This window comes from Manis pentadactyla, chromosome 4 (genome assembly GCF_030020395.1).
Source record: "Manis pentadactyla isolate mManPen7 chromosome 4, mManPen7.hap1, whole genome shotgun sequence".
NCBI classification, from domain to species: Eukaryota; Metazoa; Chordata; class Mammalia; order Pholidota; family Manidae; genus Manis; species Manis pentadactyla.
The window spans coordinates 128,709,796-128,729,648 of NC_080022.1; the positions used below are offsets into that span (position 1 = coordinate 128,709,796).

Here is a 19,853-nt window from a genome sequence, read left to right on the forward strand (position 1 = left end):
AAACCTATTTAGGCACGTCATAGTCAAACAGAAAACAATACAAAGATTTAAAAAGAAGCTATTAAAAGCTGCCTGAGAGAAATAATAGATTACATATAGAGGAACAAAGATGCAAATTAGGGCTGGCTTCTCATCAGAAATAGAGGGTAGAAGACAATGAGATGACTTCTGAAAGAAAAATAAAACTGTCCACACAGAATTCCACGTCCAGTGAAACTATCCTTCAGAAACAAAGGTGAAATGAGGACATTTTTGGATAGACAAAAACTGAGAGAATATGTCATTAGCAGACTTGAACTACAAGGAATAGCAGAGGAAGTTCTTCAGGCTGAAGACAAATGACCACAGATGGTAACTCAGTTCTATAGAAAGGAAGAACAAGTCTTAAAATGGTGGGTTTGTGGGTAAATATAAAACACAATGAACATTTTTCTTGAAATTTTAAAGCAAAAAATCATAATACTCTACTGTGGGATTTGTTTCACATACGTGCACACACACTCACACAGACGCACACCTCAAAACTGTGATAGATGGGGGTCAGGGTGGTTTTGAATTGAACCATATGTTGCTAGGTTACACTGTAGTGTGGGTATCTCTCATATTTCATGGGAAAACTGTAAGCAGATTTTGACTAGTTCAAGAGACATGCAGAAACATAGAACCACCGCTGCAAATGTAATCCAACAACAAAAGCTGAAATGCCAATGAGAAATTAAATCCTAAAAAATATGTCATCAATAACAAGGTGAGAAAGGAAGAGTAGAGGAACAAAGAAGATGAAGCAAGTAGAACACAAATAGCAAAACGGCAGAGCTAACTCCAGCCATACCAGTACTTACATCAAATGTTAATAGTCTGAACGTTACAGAGATTAGCAGGCAGAGTTGTTAGAAAAGTAAGTTTCTACCATGTGCTGCTTGTCTATAAGGGAATAAATTCGAATCCAGAGGAGCAATGGGTTGGAGGTAAAAGAGTGGGAACAGATGGATAAGGCAATAAGTAGGGATGGTGAGTCTGGAAGGAAAGGTTATGGTATTATCAGGAGAAAACAGATTTCAAGGGGGTATTACCAGAAATCAAAAGGGAATTTCATAATGATGAAATGGTCAATTCATCAGGAAGTTGTAATAATTATAAACCTGTGTTTGTACCTACTAACAAGGTTTCAAATACATGATGAAAAATCGGACAGAACTAAAGGACTAAACGGACATACCCAAAATCCTAGGTGGAGATTTTACCACTCTTCCTTCAGTAATTAGAAGAACAAATAGACAAAACATGCAGAAAGCTCATAGAAGATCAGAACAACACTACCAATCACATGGAACTTACTGGTATTTGCAGAACCCTACAGCCACCCATGGAAGAACAAACATATTGTTCAGTGCACAGGGAACATGCAGTATGATAGACAATATTCTAGGTCATGGACCAAATCTCAGGGAAATCCAAATGATTGAAATCTTAGAGTATTTTCTCTGAACACAAGGAAATTAAATGAGATACCAATTTCATTAAGATATCCAGAGAACCCCCAAATATGTGGAAACTCAACAATACACTTCTAAACAACCACTGAGTTAAAGAAGTTGCAAGAGAAAAAATTTTAAACTGAAAGATAATGAGAATGAAGCAGATTAAATGTATGAATGCCACTAATGTCCTGCTAAGAGGGAAATTTATGCCAGCAAATGCTTGCATTAGTAAGAAAGAAAGGCTTACAGTCAGTACCCTAAGTTTCTACCCTGACAGGCTAGGAAAAAAAGATGAGCAAATTAACCCTCAGTTAACTAGAAAGATAAAATAAAAAAAACAACATATTAGAAAACAGATAAAGAAAGTGAACAAAATCAAAAGTGCAGCATCTTACCATGCTTCAAAGCATAGGTAACCCCAAATTACCAACTGTGACTCATTATTGACTTTGTGCCTGAGGCCTGCCAGCCAGAACTGCCCCATGGCTGCTCCAGTGGGGTTGGAGTTGGTGGCCATTTATGGCACTTTTCCATTGCTCGGCCTCTGATGATAAGACAGGAAGTTGCCTTGATCACAAGGCAGGGCAGAGCTTCACTGCATGGAGTGCAGTCCTCTGCATTGTTTTCTTCTCTTTACCCAGTGCAGTTAGGGAACCATGGTAATCTCTCACCTCATCAGGCTCTACAAAGTTAGGTTCTAAAAATGATGCTGGAGGTCCTCACTAGGTTGCATGGGCAAGTCTGGGGTGATTCATGTAGCAGGCACTTTAGGATTCTGTCCTTGGCATCCCCTTTGAGGTTTCGTGTGGGACTTAAGTGGCTACTAAGTGGTGTCATTATTAACATAGCACTGATTTTGACACACTGATGCAGAATGTGACTTTTCACTCCCCCTCTCTGTTGGTTTTAGTTCTTTTGCTATGAGTATAAACTGCTATTCCTAACTGCAGAAGACACAGCATCTATTGACTGTTCTAATTTTCAAGTTACTTCTTGCACCCAAACACACTTCTTGAGGCTTTCCCTGTACTAGTGTTATGTGTGTCTGAGAGGTTATTACCTGAATAAGGGCGTGAATCTTAAGGCCAGATTCTTTGATGAGACTATAAGATTTTTGCACTCAATCATGCTGATCATCCATGGAAAGAAGGCATTCCTTTTTTCCATCTTTTCTCTTAAATATTGGAGACACCCATGTTTTCATGATGTTTTGAATCTCTTCCACATTGTCTTTAGTTTTCTGAATTCTCTGTTCAAGATCATGAATACTATTGGTGATTTGACTGACATAATCCCAAATACCTGTTCCCCAAAAGAAATACAGTTAACTGAGATAGTTTACAGGGGCACAGCTAAAAGTCTAGTCTCAATGAAAGACAGGGATTTAACACTACTGGGTTTCAAAAGACTTTTTCTGTACACATCACTTCATTATCATAAGGGCCTTTTTCTCCTACTTGTATCAAAAAATCAGCTCTTACCAGAACCGTGATTATTCAGGAAAAGAAACAGTGATGTTTACCAAACACACAACAATAGTTGGTGCCAGTGCTAGGGCACAGCAGGGCAACTTGGTGACTTGTTTTGGGGTTATCGAGTCTTATTTCTTTAAAGAACTTTCACTGTATTAAATGTTGAGAATATCATTCCCCTTGTATAAGAAATAAAGTTCCAACTTGTTTAATATGGCATTCCAAGACTTTTGTGAGTTGACTGTGACCTTCTTTTCAAACTTTAACTCTTCTGAGGATCCTAATGCAAATTAATCTCCCTCCCCTGTGATTCACCATACTTTATTTTTAAGTCTATGATGGCTTATTTTCACAGCCTGTCTTGTGTGATTTGGGTTGTCCATGTCTGTTGTCCCCACTACATGTGAGTTATTTGAGGATAGGGGTCAGTCTCCTAACAGTCTCTCACATACAATCCTGCATAGGTTAATCCATCAATGAAAATTTGTTGAACTGAATCAGAGTATACAAGAGAAGCGAATGCAAAGTTCCCACCTTTAAGATGTTCATAGTCTAGTTAAGAACATTAACAGTGGTAATATACTAAAATTCCTCATTCATGGAGTGCCCAGTATATGCTGGAGACTGTGAGAGATGGAGCCTCTCTCAAGCAATCGTGCAGCCTCCCCAGGTGCCTGGCAGTAAAATGTTCTAAGCCTACTAATCATTTCCAAAGAGAAGGAAGAAGGAACACCAATCTCCCTTGTCTTCTCCACTTTGGATATACATCTGAGGGGATAGACTTCTGTTTCAAATACAAACCAGATCACCAGGGTATCATCTGAGGATCTACCAGCTTGTTAGGATCTTGACTCCCCATGTTTTCCCCAGACTCCAGGTGGTGCCGTTACCTTCCATTTGCCAGTTGAGAGTCTCCTCTGCAGCTTTCAGGCAAAGATCAATATTTTGCAGCTCTTTCTCCACTAATGGAAATTCTACCTCTTGCAGACTTTTCAAAACCTTGTTGTACCAATTGGCCATTAGCTCCAAGTTAGCCACAAGCTGCCGATAGAATTCCCTGGAAGAGAACATGGCTGCTGCCATCTCGGGGATGTGCTTCATCTGCCTGGGTTCGAGATAACTCATTTCTTTCAGCACTGAAATGAGCTGGAGAAAGAACTGATGTAAGTGGCTGTAGTTCCATGGCAGTGAGTATCGGCAATGTCATTCAAGGACAAGAAAAACCCAGGGATGCAAATACCCTCTGGGTCCCCTCTGAACTCCTGTTCCTACATGTTCCTTAAACCTAGTTTTGGAAAAGGAAACTGTCAGGCAGAAGGAGGAGCTCGTCCTGGCTGAACCAGTTCCCATCAAGAGCTGGTGGTCTGAAGGACAAGGTTCATCTGGTCTGGGCCACCCATGTGCATGAAAAGACTCAAACTGGGACAAACAGTATCCTCTCCAAATGAGGTCAAACACATAGTGACAGACATGGACAGAACTGAGGGGAGATGCCCACTGTACAATATTAACCATGGAAAAGAATCATTTGAAATATCCCTTCCTGTCAGTAACCCCTGGCTGTCATGTCTGTGCGTTTTAATATATGAGGAGGTCAGAAAATGGAAGTCACCCAGGCTTTTCTGAACTTCTGTGGGATGCTGACTTTAGTGGCAAGTGCAGAAGTGAGAAGCCAAGCAGATGTGGCCAAGTGAAAAAACAGGTTTATGGAAGGGTTTCCAGGCTCCATTTCTCATTATCTGTCATCCTGGCACCTCTGATGTGCATAGGTATGGATGACAAAACAAAAAGCTGTTAAGTCCTCCGACCCATCACTGCTCCCCACTCCCCACTCTGTGTAAGAGCCCTGGGCTCCTGACTCTCCTTCCAGGGGGCCAGGGCCAGTTCTTCATTACTGCCTAGCCAACTCTACTCAAGGTTTAGACAAAGGCTAACTACTCGGCAGTAACAATGATCTCAGCCTCTAGTTGATTTTGAATAAAGCTCAAGACAGATAATAAAAATCTAGATGCAAAAAAATGAAAACAAATATTAAAAGAAAACGTGGGGTAGTTATATAATATTGAGGTAGAGAAAGCCATTCAGAACCACAAAATACAAGATAAAATTTAGAGGCATAAAATATACACATAACAAAATGGCACACTTCAACTGGTAAAAGTATTTGCAACAGATTTCTTAATATCTAACAAAATACTTATCAAATATTCTAACAAATGTACAGGAAAAGAGGCCTTTTCCACTCAAAAGTAGGCAGAGGACATGAACAAGCAATTCATGGGAAAATCATGAACAGCTAATGAACACTTGTACTTTACCAGAGGTCAAATAAATGCAAATTAAAACAATGGTGAGATATTACATACATACATATTTATATTTAGTTCCACAGGCTGGAGGTGACTTGAAGAAATGCGTATTGGCTTAGCTTTCACCTCTCTCTACACTGTATTCCCAGAGAGCTTGCCATCAGGACAGAGGAAGGTGGCTGCTTTTAGCTCGGGGTGGCCAATACTTTTCTTTGGCTGAATGATGTACTTCCTGATGTGGGCTAACTTTTGGCTGTAGCTTTTTCCAGCATTAAGTTGCCCATGGCAGCTGTAATCCACACAGTCTTCCACCGTGGATCATCTAGACCAAGGCTTCCCAACCGTGGCACTACTAACGTTTGCAGACAAAAACTCTTTGTGGTGCAAGGTAAAGAGCCAGCAGCATCCCCACTATCTACTCACTCTGTGCTACTGGCACTCACCCCATAGTTTACAACCAAAAATGCCTCCAGGGGGACAAAACTGCCTTGGTTGAGAATCGCTAAAATCTTATTTTGGATTCTTATTTCCAAAGCTACTCCTTTGAGGTTCACCTTATGGTATCTAATAAAGATAGATTTGTGCATGTTGAGATTCTAGCTCCCAACTAGCTGAGGACTCCCTGAGAACAGGAACCAGTGTTACATTTGGTCGGCCCTCCAGCCTCTAGTCAGCGCCTTCACACAGAGTGTGCATTCAAGGTAGGCCTAATCGACTGTTTGGTACTAACTGGTCTGTAATGCTGTTTTTCTATCTGTCCCAAGAGGGGTAGCAATGTCTGTAACCTGTTTAAATACCTTCCGGAATTTCAGGTAGAGTATACCTAAAATATGATATTGAAACTTCTTGATGAGTTAATCTTATGTGTACTTCCCTAACTTCATATGGGAAGTCAAGTTCATAATAAAGCTGTTCTCATATGAAAATTTAAAGACTATTTTGCAATATTTTCTGTTGTGCAAAATCAAAGCAAATATATCCGCTAACCCTGGAGAAAAATATGAATATTGGACAACTTAAGAAAACACAACACTGGAGAATTCATCCTGAAAAGGAAATCAGGGGTGCAAATTCTTTTGAGCAGCTCTTATATGCTCTAATAAAAAGCCATTTGCCTTTGAAATCAGCAGAGTTAAGCAAAACTCTTCAAGAACACAAAAGGAAATTACTGCTGCCTGACTTACCTGTGGGTTAAAGTTGACAGTGATCTGCTTCGTCTCTGGGTCACGTTGCAGAAGTGGCTGGGAAAGATTGTACTGTGACTTCTCTGATACCGTCTGACACCAGTCATCATAAAGACTTGTCTCATATCTGTGCAGATCAGAGACAACAGCCACTTGATAAGCACCTCCCCCCGAAACACCAAGCAATGATTTACTAAAGATATATGAACATATATATCTATACAGAGAGATATATTAACATATATACAACATACCTATCTGTGTGCATGTATATATACATATGTACATTCATATATATACACACACACATATATATAAAACCATGAACTGAAGATACTATTAGTAAAATACCTGGATACATTCTTAAGTCAAAGTCATTGACTCAGCCAGGCATGGTAGCTCCTGCAGGTAACCCCTCATTTCTAATGGTGCTCATCAGAGGTGAGCAGAAAGAGAGGCTCCATGAGGTCTTTGTAGGGGATAAAGGTTGTGATTAGTCTCAGCCAATGTGGGAAGAAGTAACTGGGTAAGATCTGCTCTCACACTAATCTGCAGGCAGCTCACAGACACTCATAGTCCAGTCTCCACAGGCTGACTGCACACCTGCCCTGCACTGGGCAAGGGGACCGAGCCACCAGGAGTGCCCCACCAGGTGGTAAAGGCTGCTAGTGGCAGGGGCCGTGGGAAACGGAGTGTAGCAAGTGCAGGCCTAGAGAGCTGCACGGGGCTGTTAGGCACCTAATGGCAGGGGTGGGGGTGACAGGGAAATTGCCAGGCAGGTTTTGTGGAAGAGGGGCCGAAGCGATGCCTGGCTGAGTGTAAGGATGAGTAGTGGCTGGGCGGCAGAAGAGTGTTCCTGGCAGAAACAACAGCATGGCCAAAATCTGGAGGTAAAAAACAGCTAAAACATCAGAGTGTATGCTAAGAACACCTGAGGCCAGAGGGGCTAAGGGTCAAGGCTGGAGAGGGAGGTAAGGGCCACATTACAAAAGGCTTTGCTTTGCATGTGTTGATAAAGGGATGGGAGGAGGCCCTCCTGAGGGCTTTTCAGCCAGGAGATGTGGTGACATGATCACTGAGAGATTTGGCAACTGTGGGCAGTGTGGGCACCAGACCCTGGGCCCCCAAAAGACTTACCGCAGCGTTAAAGCAGGAACAACTATGAACCCCTGCAAAATTTTCATTCTTATGCTTTCTCCATAGAAGGATACAATAAATATTTTTAAAACGTATTTTCTCTCTGTGCAGCACAAACTGTTGCTTTCTGCTTAGTGAGCAGCTGCTGTGATTTCCCATCACACTGATTTCAGAGTGCCGGGAAGAGCACCCTACTTTTTCTAGATTTCCAAGTTCATGCTCCCAACAAAACTACACTGGACAAGTGTCTGTTTCTAGAATAGAGCTGCATTCCCCAGAGGCCCTGTGTCTGCAAGCCAGAAGCACTGTACTCACAGATATTGGGTTTTATAACTTAAAACAAGGGTGACATTTCACAGCCAATGAGGATCTGAACCAACTCGGGACTGCAAAAGGCATCACAGGGCCTGTGCAATTTGCAGAACAAGACAATCCCAGAAGTGCTTACTTTTCCAGCAAGGAGAGCATGGCTTCATATTTTTGTATCGTGCACTTTCCTTCAGCTGATTCCATGCAACTATCCGTACAACAGAGAAAAAAATGGCACCCCATTAGAAGAAGTCCAAATAATGGTCTGAATAACAAATTGCAGCCTATAAAGAACAGTTTCTTGAGCTGGTTTCCAAATGCCCTTAAAATGAGCCTTCATTCTTCTTCCTGAACATCCTCTGTGGGCCACTAGGGGGCATCTGCACGTTCTGAAACACAAGCAGCCCCAAGGATGACAGCGATGGCAGAACCTTCCACCCACCCCTCACCCCAGCCAGCCAGTCATGCACAGGGAAATGAAGTCCTTCAAAATTATGAATGAAAGGGAAATTGAGACATGGAAGAAAAATTCTAGGTGCTGTTGTATTTTATATTTAGGGAAAAAAAACGATATATAATTATACATTATAACATAACAAAACTATGTGACATAACATTATACATGCGTATATGTATATAAAAGTGTTTCATATGTGTGTATAACAATGTTTTATAATATGCATATACGTATATAACAATGTTTATCCATACAAACACATATGTATAAGCATTGTTATATACATGTATGTATGTGTGTGAGCATGCGTATGTGTACACATACATTTCTCTCTCTCTGACATCCCTCTAGGACAGGCAATGAGAAACCGTGCTACTAATTACTCATTGACATGTTCCTAGGAGGTTCCCTCTTCTTCTTATGCCCCCAAACTTGGGCACACATGATGCACATACATGCAGACACACACATGCACATGTACACATATTCACGTGAACAGACACACTCAGATTCCACAGGGATGGTGAGGACCACAGAGGAATGTGAGCAGAGTCTGGCTCTAGGCACTGTTACCCACACTTGTTCCCCCAGTTTTGACACTCCTTTGCAACACGGTATGTTCCCAGGAGAGTCCAGCTCCTGGGAGAATTGGTGAAATATCCATCATTTTCAGAAACCTTCACACTAAGTGTCTTGGAGGTTCTGGTCTTGTTTGTTCTGTTAGCAAAATGGTGCAGCTTATTGCAAAGATTCTTTAAAATCCATTTGCTCTATAAACCAATACAGGGTGTCTTCACAAGATCTCCTGAACTTTCAGTGTAAGCCCTCATGCCTGCAGAGAGAGCCCTGGATTTCCTGGCCATTTTTTCCAGGTGCTTAGTTCCCTTACATGGTGACTGGGCAGATGCGGCTGCCAGGCAGTAAAAAGTACAAAGGGCTTCAGACCAGGAGGTGGGCTCCCCTCTCAAGCTGTGGGATTTCTGCAAGGTTCATGATCCAAGATTTCAGTTTTGTATCTGGAACAGAAAGAGGCTAGAGGAGAGAGGGGCTTCTCACACGGGGGGTCTGTGGCATTGGCCAGAAGGCCCAAGAGGTCATAGGAATGAGGACTGACTGCCTGTATGTAGACTGTACTTCATGGTGAGGCATCTAAAACACTTTAATTAACCAATTTATATAGAGAGAGTGCAAGACAAATGTGAATTCATTTTTAAAACCAATGGCATATCCATGGGAATTGTAGGGGACATGGTGGGGTGCCATTCAGGGCCCCTCCCAGGAAAAGGCAGCTGAGAGGAAATATGGTTGCCTCCCTCTTTGGGAACAGTCTCAGCCAGAAAAAGCCATGTTGCCCCAAGTTGGGCCCCTCCCCGGACAGCTGACAACAAGCAACAAGCTGATGTGGGAGTAGGAGGCCCGGCAATGCCAGAGGGCCAGAGTTCCCCATAAAATGGGCTGAGGCCTTGTTGCAACTGTACCACAGCTCACTTCTCCCTCTGCCCAATCCCTTCCCCTAACCCCCAGATGCTGTTCCCAAGAGCATCTCTGAATTCCTGCACACACACGTTGGAGTCTGCTTCAAGAGAACTAGACCACAGGCAGCTACTGCTGTCTACTTTCCTAGAAGCAGACCCACTCCTCCCCACCCACTCACATCTTCTCCCTGCCGCCAAGCTTCCCATGGTAGGGGCCCCTAGGAAGAGCTCTGGGCTAGCAGCCCTGAGTCCCAGGCTCTTGTTCCAGTTCTTTTCTTGCCTTTCTTTGTGAATTTAGGTTTGTCACCTCATTTCTGCTTCTCTCAGTTTCTTCATCCACAAAACAAAGCTCTCACTCAGATCAGAGCAGATGCTGCAGATGGTTGCCACCCTCCTACCCCATGACACTTCAGACCTGCCCCAGGAGCATGATTGTGTGATCTGTGTGGAGTCTGAAAAAATGTAGAATACTTGAGAATTTTGAAGTAGAGCATTTCACATACATATCCAGATTTTTAGCTTCTCTCCAACAGTCTGGAGATTGCTCACACTGATTCTGCTCTTCTGCTCGCCAGGCTGGATGGCATATCCCTCAGGGCTCCTTCCTGGCTGTCTTGCACTGTCTTCCAGGCCCCTGAAAGCATTTGGTCTTGGCCCTTGGGTCTCTAAAGCCCTTCCTAGCATCAAAATGCCCGTAACTCCAATGCCTCCACTTCCTTTGTTGCTGTTGTGTTTGCCAAAGTGGGTGCTCTAGATGAGACTGAGCCTTTAGAGAGAGGGCTCAGGGAAAGACTGGCCTCCAGAGGAAGCATCTTGAACATGGCAAAATGTTCCCTCTCGCTTCGAGCAAGTCGAGAGGCGCTCACTAGCCTGACTTCCAGATGCAGCTATGAGGTAGGTCACAGGTCTCCAACTCCGTCAGTTGTCAGAATCCTGGGTAGGCTTGCCAAGGAAGCAGACTCACAGGTCCCATCCCAGGACTGGGATCCAGTGGGCGAGGGGTGAGCCTGGGAATCTGCATTTTTATAGGCACCCACGGGGTTCTGATGCATACATAAAGTCCTTACACCATGCTTGACACTAGGCTTCACTGTTTTCCAGCAGCCTCCAAAGAGACATTGTGTCAGAGGCAGCTGTGAGGAGGAATTCCAGGGGGCTTGAAAATTCTGACTCATTTTCCTCTGAAAAGGAACCTCACAGAGCAGAAAGGGTCAGACAGTGGTCCATTAAGTTTCATTTAACACCAAGAGGCCCCTTAATTAGTCCAATATATCAATCTTGTTACTGTTTGGCCAACAGCTATGTGGTTGCTGTGGACTAAATGTTTATGTCCCCCCAAAAGTTCTGTGTTGAAGCTTGATCCCCAGGGTGATGATGTCTGGAAGCAGGGCCTTTGCAAGGTACTTAGGTTATGAGAGTGGAGCCCTTGCAAATGGGATTAGTGGCCCTGTAGAAGAGGCTTCACAGAGGCCCCTCTGCCATGTGAGCAGAGTGAGGAGACAGCCGTCATGAAACGGGAAGCCGTTCACCAGATGCTGTATCTGCAGGCACCTTGATCTTGGACTTTCCCGCCTCCAGACTGTGGCAAACATACTGCTGATGCTTATAAGCCACCCCGTCTGTGGTATGTTGTTACAGCAGCCCAAATGGACTAGACACTGGGCAATTGCAGGAAATGAAAATAAATGAGTATGATTTTTGTGTCTTAGTGAGTTGCATTTCTACTAACACTCAAAATCCAGAGCAGCAGCAGAAGCCTAAAGCTACCTGCCTTTGAGAATAAGATACTCACGGATGTGTGATGCATCCAAAGTTGGTGAAGGGTCCCTGGATGCGTTGTCTCAGTTCCTGCACCCAGCGGAGACCCCCGGCAACAGTGGGCATGTTCTTGTGCACTGAGGAGAACCCTGGGAATACAGCACAGCCAGACTGAAGGGAGGCTCTAGCTGCCTGCCCCACTCTGCCCCAGGAACACCTCCAGCCTCTGCTTTTGGTCTCGTCTACCTCCACATGCTAAGGTCACCTGTGCTCACACAGAGATGGGGTGTTCCTGCAAGATCACCATGTTCTGCTAAGGAATAAGAAAGTGTGGCCTTGGGGAGAACACTGAACAGGGTCAGCGGACAGAGGTCCCCAGGCAGCTCTACCACCCACTGGTTTTCTGACCTCATAGCAGTGACTTTCAGCTCGGCTACCCATCAGCGTCACCTGTGCCCTGCCCTCGCCATTCAGATTTAATTGATCTGGGTGGTGGGGGCAGTGTCCAGCCCACCTGTATTTTTTATAAAAGCTCTTGAGAGTATCCTAATTGCACAGTCAGGCTTGAGAAATGCTGCCTTAAACAGACAACTTAATCTCTCTGGGGCTCAGTCTTTTCACCTATAAAATGGGAATAATAACCTCAGGGTTCCTATTACAATCTAGTAAGATTATAAGTGAGACAGGCCATGTGGACTGTGAAGCACTTGCCCAGAGTTAGCACAGCCTGGTTCTTCTTTTTTTTTTTTTATTTTGGTATCATTAATCTACAATTACAGAAAGAACATTATGTTTACTAGGTTCTCCCCTTCACCAAGTCTCCCCACATACCCCTTCACAGTAATTGTCCACTGCTTAGTAAGATGCTGTAAAATCACTACTTGTCTCCTCTGTGTTGCGCAGCCCTCCCCGTGCCCCCCATGCACTATACATGCTGATCGTAATGCCCTCTTTCTTTTTCCCCACCTTATCCATCCCTTCCCACCCATCCTCCCCAGTCCCTTTCCCTTTGGTAACTATTAGCCCATTCTTGGGTTCTGTGATTCTGCTGCTGTTTTGTTCCTTCAGCTTTCCTTTGTTCTTAGACTCCACATATGAGGGAAATCATTTGGTACTTGTCCTTCTCTGCTTGGCTTATTTCACTGAGCACAATACCCTCTAGCTCCATCCATGTTGTTGCGAATGGTAGGATCTGTTTTTTTCTTATGGCTGTGTAATATTCCATTGTGTATATGTACCACATCTTCTTTATCCATTCATCTACTGATGGACATTTAGGTTGCTTCCATATCTTGGATATTGTAAACAGTGCAGTGATAAACATAGGGGTGCATCTGTCTTTTTCAAACTGGAGTGCTGCATTCTTAGGGTAAATTCCTAGAAGTGGAATTCCTGGGTCAAATGGTATTTCTATTTTGAGCATTCTGAGGAACCTCCATACTGCTTTCCACAATGGTTGAACTAGTTTACATTCCCACCAGCAGTGTAGGAGTGTTCCCCTTTCTCCACAACCTCGCCAACATTTGTTGTTGTTCGTCTTTTCGATGATGGCGATCGTTACAGGTGTGAGGTGATATCTCATTGTGGATTTAATTTGCATTTCTCTGATGATTAGCGATGTGGAGCATCTTTTCATGTCCCTGTTGGTGATCTGGATTTCTTCTTTAGAGAACTGTCCATTCAGCTCCTCTACCCATTTTTTAATTGGATTATTTGCTTTTTGTTTGTTGAGGCATGTGAGCTCTTTATATATTCTGGATGTCAATCCTTTATCGGATATGTCATTTTATGAATATGTTCTCCCATACTGTAGGATACCTTTTTGTTCTATTGATGGTGTCCTTTGTTGTACAAAAGCTTTTTAGCTTGATATAGTCCCACTCGTTCATTTTTGCCTTTGTTTCCCTTGCCCGGGGAGATAAGTTCATGAAGAAGTCACTCATGTTTATGTCCATGATATTTTTGCCTATGTTTTTTTCTAAGAGTTTTATGGTTTCATGACTTACATTCAGGTCTTTAATCCACATGGAGTTTACTTTTGTGTATGGGGTTAGACAGTGATCCAGTTTCATTCTCTTACATGTAGTTGTCCAGTTTTGCCAGCACCATCTGTTGAAGAGACTGTCATTTCCCCATTGTATGTCCATGGCTCCTTTATCAAATATTAATTGGCCATATATGTTTGGGTTAATGTCTAGAGTCTCTATTCTGTTCCACTGGTCTGTGGCTCTGTTCTTGTGCCAGTACCAAATTGTCTTGATTACTGTGGCTTTGTAGTAGAGCTTGAAGTTGGGGAGCGAGATCCCCCCCACTTTATTCTTCCTTCTCAGGATTACCTTGGCTATTCCGGGTCTTTAACGGTTCCATATGAATTTTTGAACTATTTGTTCCAGTTCATTGAAGAATGCTGTTGGTAATTTGATAGGGACTGCATTGAATCTGTATATTGCTTTGGGCAGGATGGCCATTTTGATGATATTAATTCTTCCTAGCCAGGATCATGGGATGAGTTTCCATTTGTTAGTGACTTCTTTAATTTCTCTTAAGAGTGTCCTGTAGTTTTCAGGGTACAGGTCTTTCAATTCCTTCATTAGGTTTATTCCTAGGTATTTTATTCTTTTTGATGCTATTGTGAATGGAATCGTTTTCCTGATTTCTCTTTCTATTAGTTCATTGTTAGTGTATAGGAAAGCTACAGATTTCTGTGTGTTAATTTTGTATCCTGCAACTTTGCTGAATTCCGATATTAGTTCTAATAGTTTTGCAGTGGAGTCTTTAGGGTTTTTTATGTACAATATCATCTGCAAATAGTGACAGTTTGACTTCTTCTTTACCAATCTGGATTCCTTGTATTTATTTGTTTTGTCTGATTGCCGTGGCTAGGACCTCCAGTACCACGTTGAATAACAGTGCAGAGAGTGGGCATCCCTGTCTTGTTCCCAGTCTCAGAGGAAAAGCTTTCAGCCTCTCGCTGTTCAGCATGATGTTAGCTGTGGGTTTATCATATATGGCCTTTATTATGTTGAGTTACTTGCCCTCTATACCCATTTTGTTGAGAGGTTTTATCATGAATGGATGTTGAATTTTGTCTAATGCTTTTTCAGCATCTATGGAGATGATCATGTGGTTTTTGTCCTTCTTTTTGTTGATGTGGTGGATGATGTTGATGGACTTTCGAATGTTGTACCATCCTTGCATCCCTGGGATGAATCCCACTTGGTCATGGTGTGTGATCCTCTTGATGTATTTTTGAATTTGGTTTGCTAATATTTTGTTGAGTATTTTTGCATCTATGTTCATCAGGGATATTGGTCTGCAGTTTTCTTTTTTGGTGGGGTCTTTGCCTGGTTTTGGTATTAGGGTGATGTTGGCTTCATAGAATGAGTTTGGGAGTATTCCCTCCTCTTCTATTTTTTGGAAAACTTTAAGGAGAATGGGTGTTATGTCTTCTCTGTATGTCTGATAAAATTCCGAGGTAAATCCATCTGGCCCAAGGGTTTTGTTCTTTGGTAGTTTTTTGATTACCAATTCAATTTCATTGCTGGTAATTGGTCTGTTTAGATTTTGTTTCTTTCTGGGTCAATCTTGGAAGGTTGTATTTTTCTAAGAAGTTGTCCATTTCTCCTGGTTTTCCAGCTTGTTAGCATATAGGTTTTCATAGTATTCTCTAATAATTCTTTGTATTTCTGTGGGGTCCGTCGTGATTTTTCCTTTCTCATTTCTGATTCTGTTGATGTGTGTTGACTCTCTTTTCCTCTTAATAAGTCTGGCTAGAGGCTTATCTATTTTATTATTTTCTCGAAGAACCAGCTCTTGGTTTCATTGATTTTTGCTATTGTTTTATTCTTCCCAATTTTATTTATTTCTTCTCTGATCTTTATTATGTCCCTCCTTCTGCTGACCTTAGGCCTCATTTGTTCTTCTTTTTCCAATTTCAGTAATTGTGACATTAGACCATTCATTTGGGATTGTTCTTCCTTTTTTAAATATGCTTGAATTGCTATGGACTTTCCTCTTAAGACTGCTTTTACTGCATCCCACAGAAGTTGGGGCTTAGTGTTGTTGTTGTCATTTGTTTCCATATATTGCTGATTCTCCATTTTAATTTGGTCATTGATCCATTGATTATTTAGGAGCGTGTTGTTAAGCCTCCATGTGTTTGTGAGCCTTTTTGCTTTCTTTGTACAATTTATTTCTAGTTTTATACCTTTGTGGTCTGAAAAGTTGGCTGGTAGGATTTCAATCTTTTGGAATTTACTGAGGCTCTTTTTGTGTCCCAGTATGTGGTCTATTCTGGAGAATGTTCCATGTGCACTTGAGAAGAATGTGTATCCTGTTGCTTTTGGATGTAGAGTTCTATAGATGTCTATTAGGTCCATCTATTCTAGCATGTTGTTCAGTGCCTCTGTGTCCTTACTTATTTTCTGTCTGATGGATCTGTCCTTTGGGGTGAGTGGTGTGTGAAAGTCTCCCAAAATGAATCCATTGCATTCTATTTCCTCCTTTAATTCTGTTAGTATTTATTTCACATATATTGGTGCTCCTGTATTGGGTGCATATATGTTTATAATGGTTATATACATATCTATATATGGACTTGTTGCACTGAGCTCTTTATCATTATGTAATGTCCTTCTTTATCTCTTGTTACTTTCTTTATTTTGAAATCTATTTTGTCTGATACTAGTATTGCAACACCTGCTTTTTTCTCTCTGTTGTTTGAAATATCTTTCTCCAACCCTTGACTTTTAATCTGTGCATGTCTTTGGGTTTGAGGTGAGTCTCTTGTAAGCAGCATATAGATGGGTCTTGCTTTTTTATCCATTCTATTACTCTGTGTCTTTTGATTGGTGCATTCAGTCCATTTACATTTAAGGTGATTATTAAAAGATATATACTTATTGCCGTTGCAGGCTTTAGATCTGTGATTACCAAAGGTTCAAAGTTAGCTTGTTTACTACCTTACTGTCTGACCTCACTCGCTTATTGAGCTGTTATAAACACAGTCTGATGATTATTTCTTTCCCTTCTTTTTCCTCCTCCTCCATTCTTCATATGTTGGGTGTTTCGTTCTATGCTCTTTTTAGGAGTGCTCCCATCTAGAGCAGTCCCTCTAAGATACCCTGTAGAGGTGGTTTGTGGGCGGCAAATTCCCTCAACTTTTGCTTGTCTGGGAATTGTTTAATCCCTCCTTCATATTTAAATGATAATCGTGCTGGATACAGTATCCTTGGTTCAAGGCCTTTCTGTTTCATTGCATTAAATATATCATGCCATTCTCTTCTGGCCTCTAAGGTTTCTCTTGAGAAGTCTGATGATAGCCTGATGGGTTTTCCTTTGTAGGTGACCTTTTTACTCTCTCTGGCTGCCCTTAATACTCTGTCCCTGTCCTTGATCTTTGCCATTTTAATTATTATGTGTCTTGGTGTTGACCTCTTTGGATCTCATCTCTCAGGAGTTCTGTGTGCCTCCGTATTCTGAGCAACTATTTCCTCCCCCAGTTTGGGGAAGTTCTCAGCAATTATTTCTTCAAAGACACTTTCTATCTCTTTTTCTCTCTCTTCTTCCTCTGGTACCCCTATAATGTGGATATTGTTCCTTTTGGATTGGTCACACAGTTCTCTTAATATTGTTTCATTCCTGGAGATCCTTTTATCTCTCTGCATCAGCTTCTATGCGTTCCTGTTCTCTGGTTTCTATTCCGTCAATGGCCTCTTGCATCTTATCCATTCTGCTTATAAATCCTTCCAGAGTTTGTTTCACTTCTGTAATCTCCCTCCAGACATCTGTAATCTCTCTCCAGACTTCATCCCTTAGCTCTTGCATATTTCTCTGCAGCTCTGTCAGCATGTTTAGATTTTTATTTTGAATTCTTTTTCAGGGAGACTGGTTAGGTCTGCCTCTGCAGATCCTTTATCAGGTGTAACTATCTTGGACTGGACCAGATTTTTTTGCCTTTTCACGGTAATAGCAGTGGCTGTAGGCAGGTTGCAGGTGTGTCAGCTGGGAGAAGAAAGTCCTTTCCTGCTTGCTGGATGCCTTGCCCTTCTCCGCTGCCTGTGACGGCTACCTGCACTCTTGGAGCAGCCACCGGGTTAATCTCCTAAGCTGCTGCGGGCGGGGTGTCCATCAGAGCAGCGCGGAGCCCTGCAGGGAGTGGCAGGCATGCCAGGTGCACTCCTCCATGCTAGCGGAGGCCCTGCCGGGCAGCTGTGTAGCAGCAGCAGCCATTGGGTCTGGCCCGGGCGGCTGTGTGTTGGGCTGGGACTCTGGTCAGCTCCTGGGAGCATGCCTACTCCCTCTGGCTCCGCTGCTGGTGCGCGCAGGGCTTTTCCACACAGGCTTCTACCGGGCTCTGGCTTCATTGCCACCGGTGGGCCCAAGCCGTGCCCAGGCTGTTCGGTCCTGCCACTGCAGGCTAGCACGTGCCTCTCCTGTGGCGCATGGATCTGCTCTTGGTTCCTTCCAGCACTTCTGCCCCCGGCGCGCACTCCCACTCTCCTGCTACTGGGCCTGTGAGTCAGGGTCTGTGCCAGTTGGAGGAATGACTGGCAGGCTGCCTAGCTCTGTGAGGGGCTTCAGAGCTGCACTGTCTCCATTTAGGGTGCCTAAGTTTCCCCAGTATTCCCAGCTGCCAGGACAACTTCATCCAGCTATGGGGTCCCTGTCTTTTTAAGACTTGCAGAAAGCACTCGCTTTTCTTTTGTCTCAGGGCGCTGGTTGCGGGGACCTGCCCACAGGTTTTGGGGAGGAGATTTCCTCTGAACTACTCACGCTGACATCTTCCCATGATCCTGCCTGGTTATTCTTATTTTAATTCATACAGTAGGTTTGTTTGCTTATAATTAGTGGCCCAGATTTAACAACTATAAGATTTCATTTTTTGAAAAAAAGTCAGTTTCCAGCTTCCCTTGTAAAATTGGAAGATCTGGCAACAATCAGCAGCCACTTCCAACCGGCAAGTGAAGCTGAATGCGGCCCCTTCATTTAGTTTACCCTGGACATCCCCACTCTGATGTCTCATGCTCAGCCCAGATCCATTACTGCCATTTTTCTGCTTGGCCCCCAAGGTAGGCAAAATTCTAGGATGACACTGCATCCTCGCATAATTCTCTCCTCCTGCAGTGTGGGTAGCAGCTCTGAATACAGTGAGATGGTCCCTCCTGTGAAGATGTTATCTTGTATGGCAAAAGGCAGAGGCTCCTCGCAGGCCTGTCTTAATCAGCTGAGCCCTTAAAAGCAGAGAGTTTTCTGTGGCAGAAGAGGAAGTCAGGGATCTGAAGTATGAGAATGATTTACTGTGCCTTTACTGGTTTGAAGATGGAGGCAGCTACATAGCCTTGCCAGCTGGTAAGGAATGGGAGCTCTTTCTGTTGCTGAGTGGCCCCCAGCTGGCAGTCAACAAGGAAATGGAGACCTCGGTCCTTCAGTCACAAGGAACTGGATTCCACCAGCAAGAATGGGCTCAGAAGTGGTTTGTCCCCTCTGAGCCTTCAGATGAGAACTCGGCCTGGCTGATACCTTGATTCCAGCCTCGTAATACTCTGAGCGGAGAACCAAGGCATACCAAGTGGGGCTGTAGAAAAATGATGTGTGTGGTTTTAAGACACTAGGTTGAGATGACATGCCAGGCAGGAATGGAAAACTAATAGGGCCTCTGAAGGTATCCTAGGTTTTGAATTCCATATTTGACTGGATGAAGTCATGAGGGTTATCCCACATAAAGCCGAGGCCAACAGATTTCCTGAGAATAGCTTCTTAACTGGAAGCATTCTTAATAGCCACACTATGAAACCTGTTCATAGACAGAGTAGTCCTGCTACTCCAATACTTAAAAACCTTGGATGATTTCCCATTGCCTGAATAGTGAATTCTGGGTTCTTTAATATGGTACGCAGAGCATTTCACAACCTAGCGCAAACTCCAGGGCTGCCCTGATCTCTCTCCTTACGCCTTGTTTGGCTATAAGCAGGTCTGACTGGGCACCTTCCACATTCTCCCCTGTCTTTGCTTTAGAGGCCTGGGCTGCCCATGCCCTCTTTCAGGGCTCTGCCTCTTGCCACCTCCTCCATACATTCTCCCTTGAATCCTCCAGCCACAGTTCATCTTGTTTTGTTATGGTTCTTTAGGACTCAAATCGAGCACTACTTATACTCTGCTATGTGTTATTGTTAACTCTGTTCAGGGATGGTGGGTTCCTTGATGGACTACCTTTTGGTATTAAGTAGTCTATCCCTTAGTATGGCCTGTCTCTGCATACAGCGTCTACAA

General features: G+C 43.2%; 1 protein-coding gene across 1 annotated transcript in view; it reads right to left on the bottom strand.

The window, feature by feature from the left end:
- The window catches only part of LOC118931226 (dynein axonemal heavy chain 9-like), a 349,376-nt gene that overhangs the window by 300,535 nt on the left and 28,988 nt on the right, over positions 1-19,853 (bottom strand). Inside the window, 5 exon segments of the mRNA XM_057500855.1 lie at positions 2,542-2,783; positions 3,844-4,099; positions 6,447-6,573; positions 8,032-8,100; positions 11,617-11,731. Of these exon segments, the coding sequence (XP_057356838.1) occupies positions 2,542-2,783; positions 3,844-4,099; positions 6,447-6,573; positions 8,032-8,100; positions 11,617-11,731 (809 nt within the window).